General features: G+C 33.3%; 3 protein-coding genes and 1 non-coding gene across 4 annotated transcripts; 2 read left to right on the forward strand and 2 right to left on the reverse strand.

Annotated features, from left to right (window-relative positions):
- The first annotated feature begins 1,311 nt into the window (after positions 1–1,311).
- PER64 (Peroxidase superfamily protein) lies at positions 1,312–5,817 on the forward strand. Its single transcript, XM_078305016.1, has 4 exons — positions 1,312–1,734; positions 2,758–2,946; positions 3,690–3,852; positions 5,223–5,817. Exons 1-4 carry the CDS (start codon positions 1,540–1,542, stop codon positions 5,615–5,617), a joined length of 942 nt encoding a protein of 313 aa, XP_078161142.1. The 5' UTR covers positions 1,312–1,539; the 3' UTR covers positions 5,618–5,817.
- A 5,717-nt stretch (positions 5,818–11,534) lies between these two features.
- LOC144556630 (transmembrane protein (DUF677)) lies at positions 11,535–13,104 on the forward strand. The gene is made up of 2 exons (XM_078305017.1): positions 11,535–12,137; positions 12,496–13,104. Exons 1-2 carry the CDS (start codon positions 11,593–11,595, stop codon positions 12,941–12,943), a joined length of 993 nt encoding a protein of 330 aa, XP_078161143.1. The 5' UTR covers positions 11,535–11,592; the 3' UTR covers positions 12,944–13,104.
- A 901-nt stretch (positions 13,105–14,005) lies between these two features.
- Positions 14,006–14,078, reverse strand: TRNAA-AGC (transfer RNA alanine (anticodon AGC)). Its single transcript has one exon. It is a non-coding gene; the product is annotated as a tRNA-Ala (tRNA).
- Positions 14,079–17,666: 3,588 nt separating this feature from the next.
- On the reverse strand, positions 17,667–19,141 carry LOC144556894 (expansin-A23-like). Its single transcript, XM_078305386.1, has 3 exons — positions 18,934–19,141; positions 18,465–18,786; positions 17,667–18,254 (listed from the first exon to the last, which is right to left on the reverse strand). Exons 1-3 carry the CDS (start codon positions 19,067–19,069, stop codon positions 17,945–17,947), a joined length of 768 nt encoding a protein of 255 aa, XP_078161512.1. The 5' UTR covers positions 19,070–19,141; the 3' UTR covers positions 17,667–17,944.
- Positions 19,142–21,258: the final 2,117 nt, after the last annotated feature.

Raw genomic sequence — 21,258 nt, forward strand, 5'->3', positions numbered from 1 at the left:
TGAAGGTTAGTTTTACTGTACTACACACTTTCATGTACATTTGTTTTGATATATTTTGGAAAAATATTGTTCAAATTCGAAGACTAGATTATTTTTTTTTTTCATTCTTAAATTGCATGTTCACCAAAATTAATTTGATTTGAAAAAAAAAATCATATTTCATTATATAGTTTAAATTTTGAAAAATAGAGTTGATTAGGATTTAGGATAAATAAATAATTAAATCAATTTAACAAAAATTTGATATATATTTTCTTTTGATTTAAATAATATATTTTTAATATATTCAATGATATTTGCTAAAATAAGCTACTTCCCAAATCCTAAAACCGGACATACGCAAGCGCTCGCTTTTTAAAAGAAAAAGAGGAACAAAGTGGTAAAATATGAATTTACGGCTGCCAGGCGGGAACAGAAACGGGAACGGATTCAATTTAAATGACCGAAACACTATGCGCGTGGGAAAAAAAATTTACCCTGAGTGAATTTTTTTTTCCCCACAAGAACGGTAAATGGCCGAGAAAATAAATCTGCTGTGATTCTTCAAGAATAATCACATAATCCTGCTATTCCAAATCCATCCCTTCATTTATTTCGAAATTTGTGTACATAAGGGTTGGATTTGGAATAGCAGGGTCATGTAATTCTTGAAGAATCACAGCAGATTTATTTCCGAATGGTCGAACAGGAGGCTAAATCTTAACTAGAAAACGATTCCCATAAAACGATTCCCTTGGAGGTTACTTCCAAATGCTTCTCGTTTGAAGAACTCTATCATGGAAGTTGAAAAGGTTTTCAATAGTACAATAGGTGGAGTTTATAAATTTGTCTACTAGTGCTTGTTGGGAGGTCGCATTTTTGTCCTTTCAACACTGTAAACTCACACATGAAGCAAAATTTGTTCCTCTTTTGTACTTGCTCTTTGCTATATTTCCACATTTACACCATATCTGCAGGGGAAATAAGTTGATCAACATACTATTCGATTTTAATTAACTTAATTGCATTATTTGGTGAAGTGAGTATACTGATAAAAACAAAAACAGGAGCATGAAATCAAGGTCAACAATTTGGTGAAGTCAAAATCTATTGTTGCGAGACTGTATATTTGTGACAAGTACATAGAATCTTCTCAAGTTCTGATACTTTAAATATGTACTCATCAATTTATCATTACTTCAATCAATAAAAGAATAATTTCCATTTCTCAAACAACAGAAGGTACAGAAAATTATTTGTTCAAGAAACTGACAGGTAAGGTAACATGCACAATTGCACATATATACAACCTACAGAGGTAAAGCCACCCCCAAACAACACACATTCCTTTCTAACAAGAATCTCTGTAAACCAAATCACTTTAATAATCAATCCTTTTAGTTTTATCATCCCCTCATTAACAACCACATTGGCATACATGTGGTCTCCTCTTGTTTTGATTCTCTCTGTGGGCAGTATATATGACCCATCTCTCCTTATCCCTTTTCACCACAATTTAAGGAAATACCTTTTTGTGAGATAGAGTGAGGAAGAAGAAGGATGGAAGTTGCTCTTGTATCACTTCTTATCTTCTCTGTTCTACATGTTGGAAGTGGACTTAGCCTAAACTACTATGACAAAACTTGCCCGAATTACGAGGCAACGGTGACTGCCGCTGTGAAGCAAGCAATGGTGACCGATAACACGGTTCCTGCCGCACTGCTCCGTATGCATTTCCACGACTGCTTCGTCAGGGTCTCTCTCTCTCTCTCTCTCACACACACACACACTCAATCACACACACGCATGTATGTGCGGGCGCATTCATGTGCATTTGGGTGCCGATGAGCACCGGCATTGTGCTCATATTTTTTTATTAAAGTAAAAGGGGTTGCCAGCTGATAATTTCTGGCAAATAAATCTGCACACTACTCAAAACAGAGGATATCCAAAAGATCACACATACATTTTTTCCTTCTTCCAAGTTTTATTCAAGAAAATGTTGTATTTATTTATTAGAAATTTTAAATTATTTTCTAACATTAAGTGAGTTAATAAAAAAAAATGTAGTGAATGTCATCTACATTTATGCTGCTGCAGCTTCACCTCTTTTTCAGTGGCTAACAGTAAACTACTATAGTAATTATATTGAATACTACTTTATTTAAAAAGGAAAATAAGAAGTGAAAGTAAGAGTCAATATATTTGAGTCCACATCTTCTGCATTTGAGTTAATGCATCTCAGCCGTCTGATCAGGATCCGAGCCAATCGGGCTGAGGTGAAACTCATGGGGTATATTTAATATTCGTGCCTACACGAATCAGATGGTCCGGATTCATTCTGCATTAACTAAAAAGTTGAGTTAATGCAGAGGATACAAATTTAATATATTTAGGCTACATTAGAACTTTTTTTATTTCACTGTCAATTAGATACCTAGAGAGTTTCTTCAAGAAGAAGAACAAGAAGAAAGAAAAAGTGAAAATGAAAGCATGGCTAAAGTCCATTAAGGTTTATGTATCATGTCCACTTCTGACTAGTGTGCTTGCCATGTTACATGTCTCTTTCTCAAAGTTCTTTTTCAAATTTTCTGATTTCCTTTTCTGGGTTCTAGATCGCATGCAAACTTGATGTTGTCTCTTCCTCATCATACAACTGAGAAAAGAAAAGGAAAAAAAAAAGTTTATGAGGTTTATGACCGCATGTATCATGTCACTGATGTCAGCATATGAAATTCTATTGTTCTAACAATGCTGTAACATGTTTAAACTTTAAAGGGTTGTGATGGATCAGTATTGCTGGACTCAACCGCGAACAACACGGCCGAGAAGGCGGGCCCACCAAATGTGTCTCTCCATGCATTTTTCGTCATCGACAATGCCAAGTCAGCGATCGAGGCTCAATGCCCTGGTGTTGTTTCCTGTGCTGATATCCTCGCTTTAGCTGCTAAAGATGCCGTCGCTCTCGTAAGTCATAATTGTTAATTACTCGATCTATCATGCTCAATTTTTCAATGTTGATTACTCTTTATCCAGGTAAGCAACAGAATATTATTAAGCCTGAACAAATGGAGGGTAAAAAAGGAAATAAAATGAAAGTTTAGATTCTTAGTAGCTTTTAGGCTCTTAAAATTAATGATAGTTGGTAGTAGCCACGTCCACCAGTAAAAAATTCTATTTAATAAACATTTAGTTTGTCCTTCATTCATATTTTAGAGGTCAGAATACCTTGATGCTGGCATGTGATGAATAGTCCTAATCACAAATATCTAAATTTTGTTATAGTGTGCATCTTTCACCCTTTTCCCCTGTTTTGCTTGCTTTGTTACCTCTTTTCAATGCGTTCATCGCACATAATATAATAGAAAAAGGGGAGAACAAAAAGCAGCTTTTAAAAGCATTCAAGATTCCAAAACCCATACATTGTTGGTTAAAGGTACAATAGTATTTTTTTTTTGGTTTGAATTGAGATAAAAATGGTTTGAACAATCTAGTGTTTTGTTGGCATGTTACTTCAGAATCATATGCATGTTACACCTACATTTTGTAGTTCTTGTTGTATATTTACAATTGAACTGAACAGTAACATTTCCAACATCTTCAAGTACCTTGTTGTACTGAATGTAATTACAATATCAGAACTTCCAATTTTCTATTGTTTTTGTTTTGGCCCAAACAAGTTAACATTCAGTTCTTCTTCAAATTGGCAGTCAGGGGGACCCACATGGAAGGTTCCAGTGGGGAGGTTAGATGGCAGGATATCAAGAGCAAGTGAAACATCACTATTGCCAGCGCCAACCTCCAATTTTGCACAATTGCAACAGAGGTTTAATCAGCTTAATCTGTCAGTCAAAGACCTTGTCACTCTCTCAGGTACATACTATGATCAACCCATATTAATGCTCCATTAATTAATGTTCAAATTGCTGTTACTGGTACATATATTCTGATACTTGGTTGCCATGATCAATATTTACCCGGTTTGATTAGGAAAATAAGCCAAATGTTTTCACATTAGTGTAATAATTTGTCAAATAACCTTCAGAATAAGAAAAATGAAAAGAGCTAAGATTAGTGTCAATTTTAACAAACTCGTATGCTCTTTGTATTGGGGAAATGGTTTATATATAAGCTTAATTTATCATTGAAAATAAACTGGTCCAAGACAGAACTTAGTGGACTAATGCTGTAGGACAAGGGATATGACATATGTTTTGTCTTCTAAGTACCTCACAAATTATATTATTAAAGGACAAAAACTTTATTATTATTAGTCCTTATCAGCATTTGCATGCTTGCTCCTTTTCAAATTTCAACTAATAATCATTGTCAGTGACCTACAGCTAATCTGTTCCTCTCTAAAAGTTCACAATTCATGATATTAATATTGAAAAAAATATGTATGGATATAAAAGTTGGATTATCCTAAGAGAAAAAATAAAATAAATTGGGACCATGATGTGTGTGGTTTTTGTGAAACTTTAGGAAGAGAACAAAACACAGCACACTGATTCTTTGACAGTAAGCATGACAGAACTACAATCACGATACAAGCCAAATATCGATGTAGACAAGAACATGTCAAAAAAAAAAATAGTAAGCATGGCAGAACTACAATCACAGTACAAGCCAAATATCGATGTAGACAAGAACATGTGCAGTGACAACTTATACTGTTGTTATTCAGCAAGGAAATTGGATAAAATAATTCTTTGATCATTCTTTCGGTTATTTAGTTTGAGCACAAAGTCTAATTAGTTTTTTCATGATAAGCAAATTTGCACATATATGGCCAACCTTTTTCCATTTTTAAGCTGTATACTTTTCCTGTGAAATTCAATAATTTTGCGATTAAATCGGTTCTTATGCGCACAAATGATTGAGTATATATAACTTGTAAAATACATTCTCATATTAAGTAACAATAAATTTATTCTGACAACCAACTAGATGGAGAATATTTTTCTTATTTAGATAAAAAAAAAAAAAACTTGCTGGAGAGAATTGCAAGGATATACATGAAAATATTTTGTTCACAGGGTTATCTATGTAAACAGAAATGCTTTCATGTGAAGCATAACCCACCATACTAAACCTGACCCACCAAAATGTGCCATGTTGCATAAACCTAACACGTTCATTATTCATGTCCAATCTTATTAAAACAAAAACATGTATATCTATTTGTTTTCAATTGAGAAAACCTTAATTATTAACTCAATATTTTTTTAATTATATTTCAGGGGGTCACACTCTAGGATTTGCACACTGCTCATCCTTTCAAAACCGGATCAACAGCTTCAACTCGGTAAATGGCATAGACCCAACACTGAACCCATCATTTGCATCCAGCCTAAGGAAAGCGTGTCCCGCAAATAACACAGCGAACAATGCCGGTGCGACATTGGACGCAACCAGCACGGTTTTTGACAACATGTACTACAAGATGCTCCTGGGGGGAATGAGCATCTTCTCTTCAGATGCTGCGCTCCTCACGCACCCGAAAACGAAAGGCTTTATTACCACCTTTGCAAATTCACAACAGGCATTTAACCTCGCATTCGTTAAATCTATGTTGAGGATGAGTAGCCTGACGGGTGGCCAGGAGGTCAGGCTGAATTGCAGAAAGGTGCGGTGAAATCGTCGAATATTTGAATTTGTTGAAAGAAATTTCTGGTGTTATTATGTCTTTTGTAAGGGGGTGGGGGTGGGGGTGAATTTTTTCTTTTATTGTGTTGATATCTATAGATTAATAATAGTGTACTTGTATTCGTCTTGTTGATCAGAGTAATAAAGCGAAAGGGGAAACTACAAGCCGGTTTCACCTTTTCTGATAAATCTATTTTACATGTAGTTCAATTAAATAGCTTACAAAAGTCCATGTGTAACTTGTTCGTCTTTATAATGAAACAAAAAGGATAACGGCATCCCATAAACTTCTTTAGATAATATGACTTGGATAGGATATTTTTTTTTAAAAAATAGAACCAAATTTAATATTTTTAATAAAACAAGTACAATTGATTAGGACTCTACCGGATCGGTGGAGAGCTATTTGATGACCTATCTGAACAATCTAACCACAAAAATCAATAGTAAATAGAAGCTAACATGTTTATCTCTACACTGATTCTGCGGATCGGTGGAGCTATTTTTTATAAAAAAAAACAAATCAATGATGCTTGTTCTGTAAAATATTTAAAATTAGTTCTATTTTAAAAAAAATCTACATAGGATTCCTTAATATAGGAATTTAAAAGGATCACATGTATTAATCCGATAGTTAAATGGAGCCAAATGCCTCTTTTTTAACAAAGGATAATTTAATTTGTGAGATTTGGATTTTGTTCCGCATTCATTAGAGAGAATGTTAGGTTCAGTTTGTCTTTAAAGTAAAACACAAAAAAAGAGATTAAACTAACAACGCCATTAATTAGTATATAAATATCACTTCTAGATCATTATGGTACGGATTACATTTTTAAAGGTATTGGATAGGATGAAGCCCATGAACTAAGAGGCCACCTCAATGGGCTTCAAATCCTTTAATTTATTGTCTTGATACACATTTTGGGCCTAGAAAGTAACTTTATTGGGCCTTAATAATAAAAGCATTAATTTCTGATGAATATTTCAAAAATTGTTCAATTTCTTATTTAAACTTATACTCTTTATTATATCGAATATGTCTTTATATACGTATGCGCTTCCAAATTAAAATTTTAGATTTCAATATTTGTATTCAGTTATTCATATCAATCTGTAAATATTCGAGTACGAATAAATTTGTATCCCAATATTGTTGGATAAAAAGGAATAAAAAATTACTAGGGTGAGACCTGGCATTGATTTCGCATGTTTAGTTAATCATTTAGTGTTCTCGTTATTAATAATTTAGATAGGATATGAGAAATAAAAAAAATTGTACACAAAATAAAATTTAAATAGAATCAAATTTAATATTTTTAATAAAACAAGTACAATTTGATTTGGACTCTACAGGATCGGTGGAGCCATTTTATGACCCATCTGAACAATCTAACCACAAAAATCAATAATAAATAGAAGCAAACATGTTTATGTCTACACTGATCCTACGGATCGGTGGAGCTATTTTTTATAAAAAAAACAACTCAATGAAATCAATGATGCTTGTTCTGTAAAATATTTAAAATTAGTTCCATTTTAAAAAAAAAATCTACATAGGATTCCTTAATATAGGAATTTAAAAGGATCACATGTATTAATCCGATAGTTAAATGGAGCCAAATGCCTCTTTTTTAACAAAGGATAATTTAATTTGTGAGATTTGGCTTTTGTTCCGCATTCATTAAAGAGAATGTTAGGTTCAGTTTGTCTTTAAAGTAAAACACAGACAAAAAAAAAAGATTAAACTAACAACGCCATTAATTAGTATATAAAATCACTTCTAGATCACCGATTTTTTTATTTATATCCAAAAATTAAATCAAATTACAAATAATAACTCAAGCACTGTTGAATTTCGAAAATTACCCAATCCGGTTATCCAATAACCGGATTTGGGATAAATGTCCGGTTATCTAATAACCGAACTCAACAAATATAACCGGTTATTCACTAACCGGAAAGTTATGTTTTTGCTTTTTTTTTTTTTTTTTTAAAAAAAAACAGAAATTTCGAATTTTTTTATTTTTTATATTAAAATATTAGAAATGTTGAATATATTTCTTTGAAAATAGATGAAATACAATATAATTTGATTTATTAGAAAGACTGCAGCAAATAACCCGGATCAATATTTTTCAGGCCGGATTTTTCGCGGCTGTAAGAAAAATTAATATATTTCTTTATGTGCTATTGGAAAAAAATAAAAATGCTCAGATTCTGAGTTATTGATCCCGGTTCAAAAGTCACTTCTAGGTAATCTAGAAAATATCGTGATCCATCTAGTAAATTTAATTAATAAAAAGTTGTTTCTATTTTGAAAATTCTTTTTGAAAAACAATTATTAAATAAATTAAAGTTTTTATTTTTTTTAAATAGAAACAACTTTTTATTAATTAAATGTACTAGATGGATCACAATATTTTTTAGATTACCTAGAAGTGACTTTTGAACCGGGATCAATAACTCAGAATCTGAGCATTTTTATTTTTTTCCAATAGCAAATAAAGAAATATATTAATTTTTCTTACAACCGCGAAAAATCTGGCCTGAAAAATATTGATCCGGGTTATTTGTTGCAGTCTTTCTAATAAATCAAATTATATTGTATTTCATCTATTTTCAAAGAAATATATTCAACATTTCTAATATTTTAATATAAAAAATAAAAAAATTCGAAATTTCTGTTTTTTTTAAAAAAAAAAAAAAAAAAACTTACTTTCCGGTTAGTGATTAACCGGTTTTTTTTTTTTTTAAAAAAAAAAAAAAGCAAAAACATAACTTTCCGGTTAGTGAATAACCGGTTATATTTGTTGAGTTCGGTTATTGGATAACCGGACATTTATCCCAAATCCGGTTATTGGATAACCGGATTGGGTAATTTTCGAAATTCAACAGTGCTTCGGTTATTATTTGTAATTTGATTTAATTTTTGGATATAAATAAAAAAATCGGTGTTATATACGTATGCGCTTCCAAATTAAAATTTTAGATTTCAATATTTGTATTCAGTTATTCATATCAATCTGTAAATATTCGAGTAAGAATAAATTTTATCCCAATATTGTTGGATAAAAAGGAATAAAAAAAATTACTAGGGTGAGACCTGGCATTGATTTCGCATGTTTAGTTAATCATTTAGTGTTCTTGTTATTATTAATTTAGATAGGATATGAGAAATAAAAAAAATTGTACACAAAATAAAATTTCACAAACTTGGACTTGAGAAATCATAAAGTTCATGTAATATGAGAAATAAGATAATAATTATTTTCTCAAACTGACAAAGTAATAATATTTTATTCTTACATCACAAATCATATAAATTTTAATATTTGAAATTTACTATATGATAATTTTCTATTTTTTTTCAATTTGCAATCATGAAAGTTTGATGCACATACATATAGAGTGAAAGCCGTTTGATTCAAATGATAAAATTTACAATCCGTAATATGAGAAAACAAAGTAATTAAGAACAAATGTTTACATAAGAATTACAAAAATTGTAGTCATATAATGTCCAAAATTAAATTGCACTCATTGCATAATTTTCCATCTTATTTTTGTGTCTGAACTAAATAAAATCCTAGAAAAATAAAAATAGGGGCAATTTCATGTATATTCCTCAAAAGTTTCAATATTACATATTTATCCCTCCAAAATCAATAATTATATATTTATCATTGAAAATCATACAAACTCACATATAATTTGTACAATCTAACTCTATAACATATCAAATATCTCCAAAAAGAATTAAATAATATTTTTTAAAACTTAAAAAAAATATTTTAGTAATACAAATTATTACGCTCTTTGTTTTTGTCTTTTTAGTCAAAAAGAAAATGGAAAATTAAAGTAGCGAGGAGCGGCAGAAATCTGTGAGAGGGGAGGTGACTAGGGAAGGCAGGAAGAAATCTGTGATTTGGCGCGTTTGGAGAGAGAGGCGAGAGAGGTTTGGCGCCTTACAGAGAAGAGAACTCAGGCGGATTAAAGAGATCAAAGGGCATAATGGTTAACATATACTTGATTAATATTGTGAAATAAATTTTAAAGTTTTAAAAAATATTATTTAATTATTTTTTGAGATATTTGATATGTTATAGAGGTAGATTGGACAAATATGCGGCTTTGTACAATTTTTAAGGATAAATATGTAATTACTGATTTTAGAGGGATAAATATGTAATATTGAAACTTTTGAGGGATATATATGAAATTTTCCCATAAAAATATGATTGAGTACAAATAATTATTTGTATCCGTATCCTTATCCACACTATCAGATATCTAAAATAACTAAAAGCCTACATATACGAATATTGTATCCATATATGTTTTCTAAACTAATATTGTACACCAATGCAGATGTACACCAATGCAGATTTACACAAGAGAGATGAGGTTAATTGACTTTTATTTATTTTTTTATATTTATATATAATTTAAAGCAAAATATTATGATATTGTGTAATTGATTCTCATTTACCGAAGGAAAATTTTATATTTGATACTTATTCTCCAATGAAATTTTTTATATAATTGATTCTCATATGTATTTGATCTTCATAGTTCGGAAGTCTAACTCCGCTCCTGATTGTACATGTATTTGAAAATTCAAATTGCAAATTTTTTAATATAAATTCAGATATAAACGGATAATATCCAATCTACTCGTATTTATCACTACTCCTCTACTCATGGTTATGATTGTACAGAAAAAAAAATATATAATTCCGCCCAAATTCGGAAAATATCAGAGAGAAAGAGGCGGCTCAAGCGGAATACATACCAAATTAATTAGTAAGATATTTTTGTCCCTTTGTTTATTGCTTGAAAAAATTGTAAAATGGGGAGTGTTAAACTGTTAATTAGAAGTTGGAAAAAAGAAGTTGGTAGCGTGTGGTACTGGCCCTTGCCTCATCAATCAAATGAATCAGATCTCGCCTCAAGTTCTACAAAAAAAGAGTCTGAAAAGAGAGGAAACGCGGCAACCATTGAAAACCGGGCACGTGGGGCTCACACAGTTGTCCAACACTCTCCTTCAATCAATTAAGTCCTCTGCGGCTATTGTGCTAGATGTAAAATGGGTTAACCTACTGAAATGTGGGATCCATCTGTATCCACCTCCTATATAAATCTTTCCATAACCTGCTACACAGAAGATAGGTTTTTATCTGCCTCAGGACAATTGAAATCCTAGTGTACGTGGCGGTGATTTATATCTGATTGCGTTTTCCTTCTCTTTTCTTTTGCTAATTCGATTTTTCGCCTCTCCCCCCGTAACCCTTATATAACACACCTCATCGCTTCGGATTTTATTCTTGCCACCTTAGATTTTATATATCTGTTTCGTTTATATATCTTCAGAGATTCAGTGAAGATAAAAGCAAATAAATATATATATATATATGGTCGAAGATGTGTCCGAAAATCAGAATGTCGCACAATTTGGAGTCTCCTTCTACTGTTAGATCGCGCCACATTGAGAATTTAGCATCAGGCAAGTTACAATTTATCGCCTGTTTTCATTCCCTTTCTTTCTTTCTTTCTTTCTTTATTTATTTTTCTTTAAAATGTTTGTAATTTACTGAGAATTTATAATTAAAAGTAATGGAGGAATAATTAATTTACGTAAACCTAAAAAAGAGAATTTCACAGAAGCAACATTTGAACACGGTATCACCTTGCATTAATTTGTGGAAACACATTTTTTTTGTATCCTCTCCAGTTCGTACCTCAGTGTTCCAACAGTAGTAGCTTATTTTGCAAGTCAAATAACTCAATGTGGTATGAAACAGAGTCTCCAGTTTTGTGAAAAGGAGATAATAATTATAAACAATTTGACAGTGCATGGCCTCTATAATTTTTTGTTCTTTTGGTCTTCCTTCAGTGTCAAGTAACAAAACTCTCCTCTTTCTCTCTCTTAACCCCCTCTCTCTTCATGAAAACGCAGATAAAGAAATGGATTTAAGTACATCAGCTGGGAGCACACCCCTTAATGTAGAAGATGAATACAACGCAAATCTACGCACACAATCCTACATGGATCTCTACACCATGGTGCATCCAAACCAAAACCTAGGCCAAGAACAAAATCAAAACTACAAAACAAATGAAAATCAAGACCAAAATCTGAATCCAAGTCCGAACCTAAGCATCCACCTCTCTCCTGTCCCTTCTGGCTTCTTCAAAAACCTTCCACAGTTTGTGATCAACCCGAGCCAGGAGACCTTGCGCAGCCTTCAACTTTCGTCAATTCTGGTAGAATTTTTTGAAACAACTATGCATGCTTGTGCCGCATGTAGTGTGATTCTTGCTTCACTAGATACGGCGAGAAAACACCATAGATACATCAGGCTTTTGCTACTTCGCCTGTCTGAGGTAGATGCACGACAACTGCATAATCGACCTGGACAAGCTGTGTTTACAGAGTTGGAGAAGCGAGTTGAGATAGACAACCCGCTTTCATCGCAAAACCTCTCCCTCTTTCATAGTGCACATTCAAGGTACGCTTCGTTTATCATATTTGTCACTTGCATGTATGGCATAAAACATGGTCATACTTTTAGTTCCGTGTTTACGGATTCCATGTGACGCAGCCATTGTTAACGGATTTGAATTGTGTTTACGGATTCCATTGTTTACCTTTCGTATCCCGTGTAACGCCGCCAATAAATAACATCCCTCCTTGCGAGTCGCATGTCCAAAAGTAAATAATAAAAGGGATTTGTTTTTTGGTTATTTCACAAGACACTGTTAAGTTGATATTGTTTCCTGTTGCATCAAAGAGCAGTACCTTTGATCCTGAAATATGATAATTGAATTCCTCAAAGAATAATGTTTTCATGATCAATAATTTGGCAGGTACCACCCTCTTGTGTCAAGTCTAGCTGCTGCCCATAGAAAAATACTCAGGAAAGCCCGTTTCATTCGTGTTGCCAAGAAAATTTCGATGATGATAACATTCAAGTGCATTGCCAAAAAAATCCACCGCAATGAGAGGGCAGAAGTACAGATGGACATGGCGGTGAAGGGCGCATATATTGTGGAGAGGGATTTCGACACAATAAGTAGAATGGTACAACGGGTACATGATGAGATTGAACACGGTCGAAATGTGGTCAGGATGGTGCTTGAAGAGAGGGAAAGACAGCTAGTGAGAGAGGTGACAAGAGAAGTGGTGGAAGGAGAGGAAGAATTTATGGAGCAATTAGAGGAGCTAGAGGAGCATGTGTATTTATGCATGATTACAATCAATAGGAGTAGGAGATTGGTTGCACAAGAGATTGCGGGAAGAACGCAGATGGTTTGAATTATTTTTTATTTGTTGATTATTTTTTCCTTTATTTCTATTTTCTGATGTTACACTGTGAGTATGAATTATAGAGAAAATAATTAATTAGGCCATTCTTTAAAGAGTAATTTGTAAATATATGATTCTTCGGAATTACTAATACGACCTTATTAAATTAATATTGTGTTTTTTTAAGTGAATAAATATATTGGAGAGTTGGAAATTTCACTATCGAAGCCGTCAACCCTAACCAAAATGAATTGGCTTGCTAGATAATTAAAGACTATCAATATGCTATAACAATAACCTATATATGTAGTAGGGGTGGCAAGAAAGCTCGTAGCTCGTGGCCGACCGATTGTGACTCATGTCTGATTCGCTCGCTAATAACTCATTTGTTAGTGGATCGAGTTATTAACGAGCTAGCTCATCTCTAGTTCAATCCAAAATTAACAAGTTTGAGCTGGAGCTTAGCTCACTCACGAACTAGCGAGCTAGTTCAGTCCAAGTATGAATTTGTAAAATGGTATGAATTTGTATGAATTTAGTATGCATTAATTTATTTTGTAAACTAAGTTTGTATGAATTTGAAGATTTAGTATTTTAGTATGTATGAATTTAATTACAAACTTAATTTATGGTAGTTGACTTTATATTATATTATCTAATACATTTGGGCTTTTGGCCCACGAGCTTTCATGAGCTGACTCGCGCGGCTCGCTTGTTGTCAAAACAAGCGACCCATGAGCCATTTTTTTTAGCTCGAATCCGAATATTGGCTCGCTCATGACTCGATCGTTACTAAAACGAATGAGCTATGAGCTTGATCTAGCTCGGAGAGCTAAATCGAGCTTGCTCTTTGCCAGCCCTAATATGTAGATTTAATTTGTGGAGTCAAAAACAAAAATATCCAAAATATATAATTAAAGGTTATAAATCTTATTTTGTGCATGTCAATTTAAACGTTTGGGTTTCATGAATGCTCCATCCAGTCGGTCAACGAAGCAATATTATTGTTTGAAATTGTCGTTGCAAAAGTTCAGAACATGTAAAATATTGAAAGTGAAAAATAAAAAATATTGGAGATGCGGGGTATCGATCCCCGTACCTCTCGCATGCTAAGCGAGCGCTCTACCATCTGAGCTACATCCCCGAATTTGCTATGATTGTTGATTAAATATTTAAATACTAAACTACCATATCATAATGTTGGTATATTAGGAAGTATCGTTCCGATTTTATCGGAGACGTTGGTATTAGCAAATAGCAATTATATGTTTCTTTCATAATTATTAGGTATAAACAGTAAGTCAAGACGTGCACGAATGCACGACCCGTCTTGTGTGTTTTAGTAATTCTTTCTGACCATTCAATATATATCTACTAGTGGAATTATCAACTGCACGAATGCACGAATGCATGAATTGGAATTGATAGATAATGACATTTTGAACTTAATGATGTGTAAGATCGAAGATGCGATTAATAAATTGTTGTGACTTTGTCAAATAACATGATTAGTTTTTTCTCATGTGACGTGACATTAAAAAAAAGTGGAGGTTAATTACATCATGTTAATGGCCTGGTGACCACGTTTGATCATGTCATATGTTGTCATGCTGAGACATTTTATTTTTAGAATTTTCAAAAATTAATTATCAGATTAAAATCTAATAGATATAATAATTATGTTTCTATCTGTAACATGCATGACAAGACCCGCGAATTATTTGTGTTTAATTCCTTTTTTTGACGTTTTCGAACCAAACTCGTGAATAAAACCCATATAAAACTCGATTCATGAATTATTCGCAATAAAAACAAGAAAAAACGTCGTTGGGGTTTGTTTTGGAGAATTTTCTTTTTTGATTTCTTATAGTAATGAATCATTTTTGAATTATACTCGAATCACGAATTTTTAAACCCGCTGAACCGAACCCGAATTTTTTCGTTTCTCACTAAAACATGTGACCACGTACCATACTATAACATGTTCAAGTCAAATCACATGTCATAACATACCATATCATTTTTATTATATAATAGGCATGTTCCATGATAAGACATATCATTCGATATTCAAGTTACGTGAATCTTGTGTATTGTGACATTACGTGGCAGACATGTAACGTGAGACGACGAATCCAATTATGCTCGACCCTTTTTTCCCTTTCCGAGTGAGAACCAGAATGTATTAAACTGGGCTTTTTGTTGTCATGTTATATTGAGCCTACTTAATTCAGCTCTTTTGAGCTTCTACAAAAGCCCATATATACTGGGCTTATGGAACTAAGAAATTAAACATGAGAACTCATTTTGCATCATAGCTATAGTTAGAGACTTGAGGAACTTTAGAGCATGTTTATCCTTTCTGCACTGTAGGTAGAATTGCATAAACCCTGAAAAACTCGAATTTACTGTATTTTAAGAGTAGAGTAATTAAATAATATTATATATATACCTTATTAGAATATTAGGTTATTAGCTGTCTTCTTCTCGTAAAAGACTATATTATTATTTTACATGCATACGCATGCATTGGTGAGAGCTGAGCAGAGCCGAGTGACTTCGTTCCGTCTTGGTGTCACTTGGCATGGGACGGCCCGATAGCCGCTGAGCTGAGGGTCACTTGATCCTTGGATGGCTTTAGGAATATATTATATGTATAACTTGATTATATATATATTTTTCGATCATTTTACTATTTGACGTGAGCAGTTCCGATCTCGAGTTCTGTGGCACGATACGATTCGGGAATTTATTCCTTCCCTACATTAGGAGCTACTTTGCCTAGAACGGAAGTTCCCAAGTCCAATGCAGGCCTTGAGGAATGATGTGCAAGTGCATAAGGTCGACGAGCCTTGATGCACGGGGTCGACGAGCCCCTGATCCTATTGGTCTGGCCGGACGGTAGAGTTCTCTCCTGCTCATGAGGGAAGAGATTAACTTTTTACGACATGCATTGTATGATTTCTCCTATTGGATATGTTTGGGTGATGAATCGTTAGGCGAGATGACACATTGGATTTGATATAACCATCGGCTAGTGTGCTACTATCTTGTGGAGCAATGCTCGATGTCATTAGGCATCGTGTATCATTGCACTCTGATCACAGTCCTTGGATTATATTGTTTGGATCTTTTGATCCTATTGGCACGGCACGGGGTGATTACTTTATCCATATTATTATTATTATTGTATTTGGGCACACAGTGCGAGGTGTACTGGATTCCGACTTGATTTCTATCCGATATTATACTTTGATTTTATTTTGGGTTTATTTTGCATGTTGGCATAATAGAATAATCGCATCATGACATCACTGAAAATTACTATAAATTCTATTAGATATTATTATAGGTTCACACATGTGCATATTTTCAATTGCGTTTATTTTATAAATAATAAAAGTGCTTTGACCGTAGAGGATCCCTGAGGGGATAATTCTGGGTCACATACTGGGCGATTCGTCGCTCACCCACAAGTTGTTATGTGGGTTTTAGGTACAGGTTCTGGCGGTCCGCAGCAGGAGATGTCAGGAGCTGTCCCCGAGGGCCACACCACTTGACCTAGTTAGGATTATGCTTTTGATTAGGTTTACGAGTCCCGTATTTTCTGTGTTATATATATACGGGTATGTTTGGATGGTATGAGAATAGTGCTATTCTCATAATAGCAGTGCTATTTTAAATCAAGTCTATTCAAACAATCACACTTGCTATTTCGAACAAGCAGAACAGTGTTATTTTGTTGTTCCAATAAAAAGTCGAAATAGCGACTGTTGCAAAGAGTGCATCCAAAGAGTGCAAACTCTATTCCTAAGAGTACATCCAAACAACATTTTAGCTATTCCGAATAGCTTTGAGTTAGCACTATTCTCAAATAGTAGCTATTCTAGTTATTCTCAATAGTAGCTATTCTAGAGTGCATTCTCAAGACTCTTTGTGAACTCAACTCTAAATCTATTGAATTGATTTTGAAACGACAAATTCAAACTGTTGAAATTCTTATACCTTATGAGTGGGGCGTATACATATGAAAATTTTAAAGTTTCAAATTAATTTGGTATAAAGTCAAGTGGTCAAAATTAGAAGGTTTATAAATTAATTTCAACGCATTCATTTTTTGGACAACTTTTGACTACTTAACTCTATATAAAATTAATTTTAAATTTTAAACTTTTTGCATGTAAACGCATCACTCGTGAGGTAGAAAGATTTCAATGGTTTGGATTTGTCGTTTGAAGTCAATCCAATAGGTCTTAGAATTGATTTCACAAAGGGGCCGAAATTTTTATTAATACTCAATTTTTTTATAAAATTACGCAATGTACCCACGTTTTCGTGGGATTTCGAAATCTTCCCCTTTCGGTGACTAAATAACCAGACAAAGTCTCTATTTCTGGTTATTTAGTCACCGAAAGGGGCAGATTTCAAATTCCTCCGGAAAGTTGGATAGATTTTGTAATTTTATAATTTTTTGAGGTATTAATAAAAATTTCGGCAAAGGAGCTTGGTGAACTTAGAAACACCCTAGTTCTACTCAAGAATTGAGTGTAAACATTTGTTTACTTTAAAACAAGTTAGGGTTATGTAAGGCATTTTAGTTATGACTTATGAGGGCTAACTGTTTGCAGATGCATGTTCATTATCAAGGCCCTCTGCACCAGTATTTTATTTTAATGACAAACTATGCCAACGGGCTTCAATCAAAAATTAAATAAAACAAAAAAGTAAGCAGAAATTAAATTAATCCATCAATAATTATAAATTTACAGTAGTCAATTAGGACACATCATATATCCATCTGACTTTGCTTGCAGCTACACTTGCTGCCATTCCACTTCACAGTAATATATAACAAATCAATATATTGATTTTTCTGATAATCAAATATTAATAACTGAAAGATGGCGGGCCACTAATGACCTACGAAAAGCATGCCTCAGCCACCCTAATCAACCACCAATCCTTAGATAATTTAAACTTAATACACTGCATTTGCCAAATTTTATCATGTTAGCTGAATTGCACACTGCTGGAGAAAGTCTGGCCAAATTGCCAATTGGTATTGACAATATTAGGGAAGATCAGTGTCTGGCCGTCAGTAGCTGTGGCACGAAAGGTGAGGGGTTGGCCATTGAGGAAAGCGCTCGACTGCCAGTTTGCACCCCAGTTCCGTGTCATCGGTAAATACTTGGTATTCGATCCCTTCACTGACATGTATTTGATTGACCCCGGTCCATTAACATTTGTCACAAGGACCAACTCCCAGTAGTTGTGCCCGTTTATCGTGAACCGCACTCCACCGCTCTTTACACAAGGAACTCTGTATTCAGAACATCATGTGATTATTAGCCAAAGACATAAAGGATGTTGTGATTTGTTTATATTCTCCATTTACAATTAATTTGTATCTCATTCTATGGACAGCAGAAGTTTAATCTTCTTAATTGTTCATATTTGTTAGGTGAAATGAAATATAATAGGAACATCTTGCTACTAGACCTTATTGTCTATATGGGGATAAAACAATCACCTTTGATACATAACCGGAATAATACCGGCCTTATAAATTCCGATTTTCTCAAAGGCTGGTTGTGCCAGATCGAAGTGCTTTCGAGGAGGGTTGCACCACCCACCAGCATCGCTACGCAATGCATAGTTTGGTGGGCAGTAATTGGTGGCAGTGACAGTGATTATTACGCCCTTATGGCACCACTGCGGGACCAAATCATCACGACATCTGAGGTTGTAGCACTCCCCACAACGAGCCCCGTTACTGAACAATTGTGTACTCAGTGCTGCAGTATTGGTACCATATCCTTGTGTATACAAGTTGCCATAGCCACAAGCCCCACCTGTATCCATCATAATATATGTTTATTTAAAATTAAATAAATTGAGAATCTCTAAAATAAAATCAGACACCATATTTGCTTTCTTTTTCTTTTTATAAATCAAGCAACACTAGGTATGTTTGAATTTTTGTTTTGTTCCGGTTATACCCATTGTGCCCGCTGCATCACTTCCACCATAGAATGTCGCAAATGCCTTCATCCATCTTGACGGTACCACTCCGGAAACATGAATCGCCATCAAGTTCATGGCTAACAGAATTAAACAAAATCTTGAGAACTCCATTTGTATTTCTGCTCTGTTTTTCTCAGTATGGCCAATTTGATTTGATGAATTGGTTGGATTTGTTAAATGTATAGGAATGGTAATACATGGAACATTTGCATTTATATAGAAGTGAGAAATATTATCATAAGAAGTCTAAGCTTGAAGCAGCTTGTATTGCATGTGAGATACACCTCAAGTTGCTGGGCCTATAAGCAAAATCTAATCGCTTTAATTCTGCATTGCTTCAGTTTGAAAGATTTCCATGTTCACCTCTCTATATAAAATTGCATAACTCAGATACATTCCTTCATGTGTACCAAATCCATTATATTTTATTATTGTCTTATTGATTAAAGATAGGACTAGGATATGCATTTTCTCGTAACTTGATTTGTTTGTCTTCGTTGGGATAAATTGAAATTAGACTTCAACGTACCGGGGTACGTAGTTTAAATCGAAAGGAACAAAAAAAAGTTGAACAATTCTATATTAATTTCTTCATCTAATGTTTTTTTTATGATGGATCTTGGTATGCAAGGTGTTTAATTATCCCTTGGGCTATAAGCCGTTACAGTGGTACATATCAAGGTTCTAAATAGCGTTCATAGCGGTATAGCGGGGAGGCCAAAAAAAAAAAAAACTTTAGCGAATAGCGCAGCTATAACGAAAACTATCAGACATAGCGTTTTTTTTTTCTTTTCAAAAATTATATTTATATTTCTACTAATAATACATTATCTAAAGTCTCATAGAAAAAAAAAAACACCAAATTAATTAAGAAGTTCTAATATTATCTCAGGAACTATATTTTGTTTTAATTTCTGGAGAGCCCAACGCACAATGTTCAAATTTATTGACATAGCTTCTTAAATTAAAAAAAAACATATAATTTAATTTCAGCTTGGACTTTAAAACCCATTTAAATTGAAAAATAATAATAATAAGCCCATGTAGTATAGTGGACCGTCATTACCGCTATAGCGGCCATAGCTCAATTAGCGTAATTTTACTCCGTAGCTTAGCTTTTTAGGTCCAAAACCGCTATAGCTAGCTATTTAGAACAATGGTACCTATCTAATAAAAAAAATTAGTAGGATTTACAATTTATACAGGTCCTTGGTTAAGAAGTTTCAGAATTCGTATATATATATATATATATATATATATATTTTTTTTTTTTTTTTGCGGAATTGGAATAAATATTTTATTAACTTGTTAAAATAACTGTAACAAGAAAAGAAAAAAAAAAACTATGTCATATGTTGGACCAAACAAACGAATTGATACATTAAATTCCCCACAAAAAGGATGCCAACTTGACGACTTCAAATAAATAAATAAAATTATTGTTACGTTGGATGTTGGATGAGAATTAATTAGATCAAATTTGATTTGATATCTGATTGAAATGTTTGATATATATCAAAATTTATGTGCACTTAATTTGTAGAAATATTAAAATTATCCGTCGACATCGTAATGTAGATTAAACAATTCCGATCCGACATTAGACTGTCACGGTTTCTTTAAAATAGTTGTAACAAGAAAAAAAGAAAAAAAATGTCATATGTTGTACCAAACAACAGAATTAATGCTGATGCATTTCTCCAAAAAAAGATGCCGACCTGGGGACTTCAATAAATAAATACAAAAATAAATTTGTTGTGACGTTAAGATGCCTCGAATTTATTGCGGCAGGGAACATTTTCCCCATAATAATTTTCCAAGTAAAAGTTTAACAATCCAATGATGTATCCGTACAATGTAATTATGAGGGAATTCAGTATTGCAAGTTAGCTCCAACGGAAGCTGGCTTGGAATTTATATCCAATTTAACTTAAATTTTAAATTTCTCCGTAAATATTGTCCCGTACGAATTTTAAAGCTGTTCGCTGTTAATTAACTGTCCCGTAAATTTTTAAATAGATTCGAATTTTTTTTAAGATTAATTAGTAGATTTAATGCCTATTAACGATTTAAAACTGATATATCTACATATACATATACATTTAAATTTCACTTTCTACATATCAGTGTTGTAAAAAACGCCCGTTTAGGCCGATTAATCAGCCGATTAGTCGTTGGCAGTGATCAAACCGTCATGGATTTTTCTGACTAATTGACCGATTATTCCTGATTAATCGCTTGGTGGTACCCTGTCCGTCCGACGGCCGCATACCGTTATTTACAACACTGCTACATATTAT

The sequence above is a fragment of the Carex rostrata genome, chromosome 7 (genome assembly GCF_964058835.1).
Source record: "Carex rostrata chromosome 7, lpCarRost1.2, whole genome shotgun sequence".
NCBI classification, from domain to species: Eukaryota; Viridiplantae; Streptophyta; class Magnoliopsida; order Poales; family Cyperaceae; genus Carex; species Carex rostrata.